Genomic DNA, 10,949 nt, shown 5'->3' on the forward strand with positions numbered 1-10,949 from the left:
GAAGGATGCTTAAATAAGCACTTGGGGGCCAGGCACGGTGGCTCACACCTGTAATCCCAGCACTTTGGGAGGCCAAGACTCACAGATCTCTTGAGCTCAGGAGTTTGAGACCAACTTGGGCTACATGATGAAACCCCATTACTAAAACAAAGTACAAAAATTAGCCAGGCATGGTGGCTGGAACCTGTAATCCCAGCTACTCAGGAGGCTGAGGTGGGAGGATCACCTAAGCCCAGGAGGTAGAGGTTGCAGTGAGCTGAGATTGCACCACTGTGTTCCAGCCTGGGCAACAGAGGGAGACCCTGTTTTTTTTTTCTTTTAAAAAAAAAGCAAATAAGCACTTGGGCTTGTATTGTGGGCCTGTCTTACACTTTCAGGAAAGAGTCCTGGCAGACTAAATACTTGAGGGATGTTACCCAGCAGTGTTATTTGTTGACACTGTTTAATTATGAATGACATTAGAAATGCATACCTGAAAACTGACATTGTGTTGTGGTGTTATAAACACACCTTTCACTTGCAGAGGCTGCTTTGGTTTGTTTGTGGTTATGGCCAACAGTAGGAAACAGAATGCCTTAAATCTCCGTTTCCAGGGTTACCTTCTTGCTGCTGATAACAGGCAGGAAATTAAAACAATATATGATAGTGTACTGTTCCTGCTATCTACAGATGGTAGCTTTTAGATATGTTGGAGCAAAGCATAAGTAAATACAGCAGGGAAACTTTATTACTGAAGAAAAATGATTTGGCTAGGTCAAGCTTATAGTCTAGGTTCATTTTAATAAAATGGAATATAGGCAACATATTCGTGTTCCAGTATCACATGAAGCATTTAGCTGTATGAGGATCACTAAGTTCTCTCTCTCTCTCTCTTTCTCTCTCTGATTTAATTTTATTTTAGTATGTAAAACATTTACATGATGCCAAGGTGAAAACTATATAACAAATTATAATGAAAGATGTCTCCCTTTCATCCATAACCCTTCTGTCCTCTTCTGTTAGTACTTTATAGGTGATCATTTTTACTAGCTTTTAAATTGATCCTTCCAGTGTTTCTTTTTGCAGATAAGCATGTACATGTATGTATGTTAATATCTCCTCCTTCCACTTTCATTACACAAAAGGTTACATACTATACTACAATTTTAAAAATTATTACTACAATGATTTTTAGAGATAGGGTCTTGTTCTGCCACCTGGGCTGGAATGCAGTGGTGTGTTCATAGCTCACTGGAGCCTGAAACTCCTATCCTGCGTTCAAGCGCTCCTCCTGCTTCAGCCGCCTGAATAGCTAGGAGTATAGGCACATGCCACCATGCAATACTTTAAATTTTTTTTCTTTGTAAAAACAGGGTCTGACTAGGTTGGCCAGTCCGGTCTTGAACTCCTGTTCTCTAGCAATCTTCTCACCTTGGCCTCCCAAAGTCCTAGGATTACAGACATGAGCCACTGCACCCAGCCTAAAAATTATGTTTGAAGTTAGCTTTATTAAGGTGTAACTTACCTTCTATAGAATTTACCAACTTTATATGTACAATGTGCATTTTAACAAATATATACAGGTATATAGCCACCCATACAGTGAAGATATGAACTGTTTCCATCAGCCAAAAAAGTTTCTTCCTTTTTTTTTTTTGCAGTGAAGTCCACTCTCCCATTTCTGTGGCACTGGTAAGCCACCTGTCTGCCTTCTGTCGCTATAGTTTTGTCTTTTCTGGAACACAGGTAGTCTCCTCTGCCTATGGATGTCTTCTTTCACACTATAGTGTGCTTTGGATACTCAAACCATGTTATTGCATGTATCAGTAATTCATTCCATCTTCTTGCTAGGTGTACTTGATTGGTTATACGTTTCAGTTGATGGACATTGTTCTTTTGCTTTTTAGAAAACTTTTTTTTGGGCCAGGAGTGGTGGCTTACACCTGTAATCCTAGCACTTTGGGAGGATGAGGTGGTTGGATCACCTGAGGTGGGGAGTTTGAGACCAGCTTGACCAACATGGAGAAACCCCATCTCTATTAAAAATACAAAATTAGCCAGGTGTGGTGGTGCATGCCTGTAATCCTAGCTACTTGGGAGGCTGAGGCAGGAGAATCGCCTGAACCCAGGAGATAGAGGTTGTGGTGAGCTGAGATCGTGCCCTTGGACTCCAGCCTGGGCAACAAGAGTGAAACTCTGTCTCAAAAAAAAAAAAAAGCCGGGCGCGGTGGCTCAAGCCTGTAATCCCAGCACTTTGGGAGGCCGAGGCGGGTGGATCACGAGGTCAAGAGATCGAGACTATCCTGGTCAACATGGTGAAACCCCGTCTCTACTGAAAAAAAAAAATACAAAAAATTAGCTGGGCATGGTAGCACGTGCCTGTAATCCCAGCTACTCAGGAGGCTGAGGCAGGAGAATTGCCTGAACCCAGGAGGCGGAGGTTGCGGCTGAGATCGCGCCATTGCACTCCAGCCTGGGTAACGAGAGCGAAACTCCGTCTCAAAAAAAAAAAAAAAAAAAAAAAAGAAAAACAGAAACTTTTTATTTTGAAACAATTTTAAACTGACTTACAGAATAATTACAAAGATAATAGAGTTTTCATTTTCATACACCCTTTCCACACTTTCTCCTAATGTTTAACATCACACATGGCCATGGTACAATTATCAACATTTAATAAATGAAATTAATATTGGAGCCAGGCAGTGGTGCGTGCCTGTAGTCCCAGCTACTTGGGAGGCCAAGTTGGGAGGATGGCTTGAGCCCTGGAGTTTAAGACTACCCTGAGCGATATAGCAAGACCCCGTCTCTAAAAAAAAAAAATAATAACAACAACAGACTTTATTTTAAAAAGTAATACTGATACAATACTATTATCTAAACTATAGACTTTATTCAGATTTTCCTTGTCATTTCTCTAGTCTCCTACAATCTGACAATTCCTTAGTCTTTCTGTGTCTTTCATGACTTTGATGCCTTATTTTATTTTTCTTTTAATTTTTAAACATTTAAAAAATAGAGACAGGATCTTGCTCTGTCACCGTGGTTGGAGTGGAGTGGTGCAATCATAACTCATTGCAGCCTCGAACCCCTGGGCTTAAGTGATGTTCCTGCCTTAGCCTCCGGAGTAGCTATGACTACAGAAGTGTGCTGTCATGCCTGGCTAATTTTTTTTTTTTTTTTAATTTTTTGTAGAGATGGGATATTGCAGTGTTACCCAGGCTGGTCTCAGAATCAGAATCCTGGGCTCAGGTGATCCTCCTGCCTTGCCCTACCAAAGCACTGGAATTACAGGTGTGAGCCTCTGTGCCTGACCTGATGCTTGCTTTCTTCCTTCTTTTCTTTCTTTCTTCCTTCCTTTCTTTCTTTCTTTCTTTCTTTCTTTCTTTCTTTCTTTCTTTAATAATAAAGGCGGAGCTTCACCATGTTTGTCAGGCTGGTCTTGAACTCCTGACCTCAGGTAATCCGCCCGCCTTGGCCTCCAAAGTGCTTGGATTACAGGAGTGAGCCACCATGCCCTGCCGTGGCCTGATACTTTTTAAGAGTACTTGTTTAGGTATTTTTTGTCCCTCAATTTGATGATTAGGGTGCAGTTACAGATTTTTGGGAAGAGTACCACAGAGGTGATGTGCCCTTCTAATTGTGCCCTATCAGGAGCTACCTGATGTCAGTATGTCCTGTTACTGGCAAAGTTAACCTTGATCTTTTGGTTAAAAGATAGCCTCTGCCAGGTTTCTCCACTAAGTTACTATTTTTCCTTTTCTGTACTCTGTTAAGGCAAATTATTGCTGTTTAAATTTTGATGTACCACGATGTGCATGGGAGATACATAGCTTTGCAACTCCCTCAATCTTAACTGTAATAATAATAGTGATAACAATAACTAGCACTTGCTCTGCCTACATAGTTCTAAACGCATGTGCCCATTTAATCCTCATGACACCCTGTGAAGCAGGCACTTTATTTATGTTCATTTTATAGCCAAGGAGATTGAGGTACAGAGTACCTTGCTGAAGACCTGATAACTAGTAAGCGATGGAGCCAGATCCATATATACATATTTTTTTTCGATGGAGAGTATAATGACATGATCTTGGCTCACTGCAGCCCTGGCCTCCCAGTTTCAAACAATTCTTCTGTCTCAGCTTCCTGAGTAGCTGGGACTTCAGGTGTGCACTACCATGCCTGGCTTATTTTTGTATTTTCAGTAGAGATGGGGTTTCACCATGTTGGCCAGGCTGGTCTTGAACACCTGACCTCAGGTGATCCACACACCTTGACCTCCCAAAGTGCTGGGATTACAGGCATGAGCCACCATGCCTGGCCTGGAGCCAGATCTTCACTTTGCCTGCTTTGAGGGCTGACTTGAACATGGGCCACATGGTTGTCGTCAGAGCTTAGGATGGAAATGCTCTGATTCTTTGCCAGAAAAAACAAATGCTTCCTATATTTGATGATTCTCTCTCGTTTTTTTCTTTAAGACTTTTTTTTTTTTTTTTTTTTTTTGGTTTGTTTTTCCTTCCAGGAATATTTCTTGTCTGACTAAAGATTTTAGTAAGCTATATGTGGCAATAATACCATATTAAAATCTTGGGGAGAAATCCAACAAACTTTTGGAAACATTTAGGATCTATTTTTGGTCTTCTTTCAGAAATATTACTGAAGGTGGGGCAGAATATTCAGAATAGAAAAGTGCTTTGGGAGAAGAAACACTCACTTAATTAGTAACACTGAGTCTTTTTCTCCTGGGATCTTCTCAGCCACTTCTACCAGGGGTGTCTGTTTGGCTGTGTGTGTCTAACCCTGCCATGTTCACTTTTTTTGACCACGCTAGTGACTTTTCTACGACACAGTCAAATGTATCCTTGAATAGCCTGACTTGGGGTGATAACTGTGGTTTACATAATGACTCAGTCTCTGTGAGCCCCCTATTCTAGGAGCAGTGGAGCCATGGAAGGTCACGGGGTGTGGGTGGCATTTGTCCATCTTCCTGTGACTCACTCAGCCGCCTGCCATTCTGAGGGAAAAGAGCTGTAGGTGCAAAGCTCTAATGCATCCCTTCCCTTCTCTAATTCTACTATGTATATTGCATATCCCCTAAATCCTTGAAATTACACAGCTAGGTGTCTTGATGTATCTAGTCTGCTAAGCTTTCTATGTATCAGTGCAATTTTTTTCTATATATATATTTATTTTCCAAAAATGAGATCCTACTTTATTTCTTTGTAGCTGCTTTTCTCATTTGACAATATAGCTGAAGAAGTTCTGTATCATAGGGCGTTTACCTACAATGTTGTTTGGGTACCCACCTATTATCAGTACCATGGCTATATTATGATTGGTGGGGATTGTGTCTTGTTTCCCTCTCTCCCTCTTCAGCATCCAGGACAGGCTGTTCTTGCAGTCACAGAATGCTAGGGAGCCAGAACTCTCTTAGGCATCATCTAATTAATCTTCCCCTTTGCAGATAGCATAGTTAAGGCTAAGTCAGTGCATTTTTTAAAAATAATTTTTTAAAAATGTTTATTGTATGTCTGGCCGGATGTGCCAGAGTCAATAGCTTGAGACACTGCTCATTTTCCAAAGCCTACCTAGAAAGGCATACACACACAGACTATAGGATTTATTTCCTTAGGAAGGCAGCTGTTTAGACTAAGTCTGATGCTGGCCTGCAATATATAGAACACTTTACAAATGTAGAAAATTACTTGGGGAATTGGTAATAGAGGTCAATTTACAAGTGTTTGTATCTGGCCTTGGAAGTCAAAGGGCTAAGGATTAGTCTTTTTCTTATATTGATTATAGAGAAAATATAAAGTAGAAGAAAATGTAAGGAAGACAGTGAAAGTGGCTTATTTCTACTGCCAGAAATAGCCACTGTTTTATTTTGGTATAATTTTTCCTTTCCTCCCTCCCTTGTCCCTTCTTTTCATACTGCAGATATGTTCATAATCTTGCATTAACACTGTAACACTGTATCAAAAGATTTTTAAATGTAACTTAAAGAAAAAGACTTTGCTCCTTTGATAAGGAAAAATGTCTAGTTTTAATTTGTATTCCCTTAGTATTTTAGGGAGGATTAACATTGGTTTATGTTGACTGCTCATATTTATCCATAGTAGCTCTTCAATTCTACCTTTCTGTAAAACTGGAAATGTTACTAAAGCAAGCCTCTGGTTTCAGATGTCCTAAATGATGCTATATTTGATGAAGATCATGACGAGATGGTGATAGTGAAGGACATAGACATGTTTTCCATGTGTGAGCATCACCTGGTTCCATTTGTTGGAAAGGTAAGGTTCTCTTTGTTGTTTGCCATTGATTTAAAACATAATGTTTTTTATCAGTCAGAATAATTATATTTACAATTTTTATCTGCCAATTCCTGATATCCCGGGTATTTATAGTTAAATATATGTGGTTATTCTTTATTAACCTGACTAATAACTTGAAACTTAAAAAGCAAAAACCAAAGTAGCAGAAGACCCTCAGGCCAAGCCTTTCAGGTTAAATGCCAAGTTAATAGGTTACAATAATGAGGTTAAGGCTGCGTGTGGTGGCTCACACCTGTAATCCTAGCACTTTGGGAGGCTGAGGCGAATAGATCAACTGAGGTCAGGAGTTCGAGACCAGCCTGGCCAATGTGGTGAAACCCCATTTTTTTGTAAAAATACAAAAAAATTAACTGGGTATGGTGGCGCCTGCCTGTAATCCCAGCTGCTGGGAAGGCTGAGGTAGGAGAATTGCTTGAACCTGGGAGGCGGAAGTTAGAGTTAGCTGATTGCACCATTGCACTCCAGCCTGGGCAACAAGAGTGAAACTTGGTCTAAAAAAAAAAAAAAAAAAAAAAGGAGGTTAAAGTAGCATTTTTTATTTTTATTTATTTATTTTTATGGAGTCTCACTCTATCACCAGGCTGGTGCGCAGTGGTATAATCTTGGCTCACTGCAACCTCTGCCTCCCAGGTTCAAGCGATTCTCCTGCCTCAGCCTCCCAAGTAGCTGGGACTATAGGTGTTTGCCACCATGCCCAGCTAATTTTTGTGTTTTTAGCAGAGACAGGGTTTCACCATGTTGGCCAGAATGGTCTTGATTTCCTGACCTTGTGATCCTCCCACTTTGGCCTCCCAAAGTGCTGGGATTATAGGCCTGAGTCACCACACCCAGCAGCCTCTCTCTCTCTCTCTCTCTCTCTCTCTCTCTTTGTATCTACTGCAGGCTCTGAAAACCTTTACCCTTTATTTGTTTATTATTAGCATCCCAACCTAGAGATGCCCTTTATTTTAACTTGAATAATGTTTGATTTAAGATACATATGTATGTTTGGCATGTCATGAGCAATAGTAATTGAAGAATTTCTTGTGACAGGGGTTATGGTGTTTGTGGATTTGTTTCCGTCCCTTTCTACATTAGGAAAAGTGAATCTAATGAATTAGATTCCTCAGCACCTCTGTGAATTTCTTTTGTCAGAATTGTTTAGCCCTAGTCTTAGCTTTAGATCTAATCTAATTTATAGGAAATCCAGAGATTGAATGGAACAAATCCAGAAGGTGGTACACTCTGCTGAACACCTGGCTTATTCTCTTTTCAGTGGAGAACGTTATAGGTAGGAGCACTATTTTGGAACAAAAGATACTTAAAAAATGTAACCAAATGCAATGTAAATACAAATGTGTGACTCTCCGTTGGATTTCTGTTTTAACAAACCAAAAATATTTGAGTCAATTGGAGGAATTTAAATCTGAGTTAGTTATTAGATGTTATCTGGGAATAACTATTTAACATACATTTAAGAACATGTGGGTTTAGAACAGAGTTGTCCTGTTCCACCACCCATATCATAATGACTCTTTATTAATAATCTTTAAGCAGAAGACTTATAAGAAGTAGTGTTATGAACACTTGTATACTCATCAACTAAAGTGTTAACATTTGCTTCATTTTTTTCTTTGTTAAAGTATTGTATCTTTTCACTTTTTAATGGAAATATAGACAGAAAATGCCCACAACTTAAGGGTGTTCCTTACTTCAGGGATCAAGAACTAGAATAGGCCGGCACGGTGGCTCATGCCTATAATCCCAGCACTTTGGAAGGCCAAGGCAGGCAGATTGCTTGAGCCCAGGAGTTTGAGATCAGCCTGGGCAACATGGAGAGATCCCCATCTCTATGAAAATTATCCGGGCATGGTGATGCATGCCTGTACTGCCAGCTACTCGGGAGGCTGAGGTGGGAGGATGGCTTGGGTCCAAGAGGCAGAGGTTGCTGTGAGTTGAGATTCTGCCATTACATTCCAGCCTGGGCAACAGAGCCAGACTGCTACACCCTGTCAAAAAAACAAAAAACAACCCCACAACTAGAATATGATTAGCATCCTGGCAGCTCACCTTATTTCTCTTCTCTTCTTAATCCCTAATTCATTCTATGTACCAGTTTATCAATTTATAACCTTATGGATTCATTTTCCTTCTTTTTCAACTATATATAAGTGGAAAGATTCTACAATGTGTAATCTTTGTGTCTGGCCCCTCTTGTTCTACATTGTTAGATTCATTGATGTCATTGCCTGTCATTGTAGTTTATTTTCATTGTTATATATTATTCCGTTGTACAGACATACCACAATTTATCTGTTCTGCTCTTGATGGACATTTGTATTGTTTTTTTGTTGCCTTTTTTTTTTTTTGCTATTATAAACAAGAATGCTATCAATACTTTGTTGGTGTACATATGCATTTCTTCCTTTCTTTTTTTTTTTTTTTTTTTTTTAAGAGATGGAGTCTTGCTCTTTTGCTCAGGCTAGAGTGCAGTGGCATGATCTCGGCTCACTGCAACTTCTGCCCCCCAGGTTCAAGCGACTCTCCTGCCTCAGCCTCCTAAGTAGCTGGGATTACAGGTGCTCACCACGGTGCCCTGCTAATTTTTTTGTATTTTTAGTAAAGACAGGGTTTCACCATCTTGGTCAGGCTGGTCTTGAACTCCTGACATCATGATCCACCTGCCTCAGCCTCCCAAAGTACTAGGATGACAGGCATGACCCACCGTGCCTGACCATATGCATACATTTCTATTAGAAACGTACCTAGGAGTGGAACTGCAGGATCGTAGGGTCTACCAGTCTTCAACTTATTAGATGCTGACCTATAGTTTTCCAAAGTGGTTGTAATGGCTTACACTCTCAACAGTATATGAGATTTCTGGTTGTTTCATATCCTTGCCAAAACTTGGCACTTTGTCTAAGTTTAGTATGCTGTTATGTATGTAGTGGTATCTCTCTCTTTTTGTAAAAAAAAAAAAAAAAACCTTTTTATTATGGAAAATTTCAAATATGTAACAGAAGGACTAAAATAATAAAGTTTCATGTTCCCATCAAGTAGCTTCAACAGTTATCAGTACAGGACCAATCTTGTTATATAGAGGTCCCCACTGAAGTATTTTGAGACAAATTTGAGATTCCTTCTAGTATTTCTCTCTCAAAGATTTTAAAAAATTATTTTTTTAAAATTTAATTTTTATTTGTGAGACAGAGTCATGCCCTGTTGCCCAGGCTGGAGTGCAGTGGCACAATATGAGCTCACTGCAACCTCCACGTCCTGGGTCAAGTGATTCTTGTGCCTCAGCCCCTGGAGTAGCTGAGATTACAGGTGCAAACCACCATGCCCAGCTAGTTTTTTGTATTTTTAGTTGAGACTACGTTTCACCATGTTGGCCAGGCTGATCTTAAACTCCTGACTTCAAATGATCTATCCATCTTGGCTTCCCAAAGTGCTGGGATTACAAGCATGAGCCACCACACCTAGCCAGCCTAGAAGATTAAAAAAAAAAATTTTTTTAAGAAACATAACCCTAATTTGGTTACAACATACAGTAAGGTTGTAATAACTCCCTCAGTATATTAAAGAATATAAAATATGTTACAGACAGCATAACTCTTTATCACTAATTATTAATATGCATCTCTAAAATACTTACACATACTACCAATTAATATACCTCTAAAATATTTTCATACTTATCCACAGCAGCACTATCACAAACAAAATTAATAATTCTTTTTTTTTTTTTTGAAACAGAGTTTCACTCTTATTACCCAGGCTGGAGTGCAATGGTGTGATGATCTCGGCTCACCACAACCTCTGCCTCCTGGGTTCAGGCAATTCTCCTGCCTCAGCCTCCTGAGTAGCTGGGATTACAGGCACGCACCACCATGCCCAGCTAATGTTTTGTATTTTTAGTAGAGATGGGGTTTCACCATGTTGACCGGGATGGTCTCAATCTCTTGACCTTGTGAACCACCCGTCTCGGCCTCCCAAAGTGCTGGGATTACAGGCTTGAGCCACCGCACCCGGCCACCAAAATTAATAATTCTTAAATAGCATCTAGTAACTAACTCCTGTTTCTCCAGTTGTCTCAAATGTTTACTCTTCATTTGTTTAAACAGGAATCCAATGGAGAGTCATTTGATTGGTATTTACATTGCATTTGGTTATACCTCTTAAGTCTCTTCGAAAATAGTGCTCGCACCCATAACATTCTCTATTGAAAAGAGACTAGTCAGGCGCGGTGGCTCATGCCTGTAATCCCAGCACTTTGGGAAGCTGAGGCGGGTGGATCACGAGGTCAGGAGATCGAGACCATCCTGGTCAACATGGTGAAACCCCATCTCTACTAAAAATACAAAAAATTAGCTGGGCATGATGGCGCGTGCCTGTAATCCCAGCTACTCGGGAGGCTGAGGCAGGAGAATTGCCTGAACCCAGGGGGCAGAGGTTGCGGTGAGCCGAGATCGCGCCATTGCACTCCAGCCTGGGTAACAAGAGTGAAACTCCGTCTCAAAAAAAAAAAAAAAAAAAAAAAGAAAAGAAAAAAGAAAAGAGACTAGGCCAGCTATTATGTATAGTGTCTCATCTTCTGGATTTTTTTTCCCTTCAGCTTATGGATTTCCTATAAACTAGATCAGATCTAAAGTTTCA

At 40.2% G+C, this 10,949-nt stretch overlaps 1 protein-coding gene across 3 annotated transcripts in view; it reads left to right on the forward strand.

The window, feature by feature from the left end:
* Window positions 1-10,949, forward strand: part of GCH1 (GTP cyclohydrolase 1) — a 53,130-nt gene that overhangs the window by 21,995 nt on the left and 20,186 nt on the right. For 2 of the 3 annotated variants that reach the window (XM_003930511.4, XM_074393922.1), the window contains exon 2: window positions 6,163-6,272. In XM_003930511.4, the coding sequence (XP_003930560.1) occupies window positions 6,163-6,272 (110 nt within the window). Of the gene's footprint in view, window positions 1-3,174; window positions 3,274-6,162; window positions 6,273-10,949 lie in introns of all 3 variants that reach the window. The other variant, XM_074393921.1, reaches the window with a different exon arrangement.

The sequence above is a fragment of the Saimiri boliviensis genome, chromosome 2 (genome assembly GCF_048565385.1).
Source record: "Saimiri boliviensis isolate mSaiBol1 chromosome 2, mSaiBol1.pri, whole genome shotgun sequence".
NCBI lineage: Eukaryota > Metazoa > Chordata > Mammalia > Primates > Cebidae > Saimiri > Saimiri boliviensis.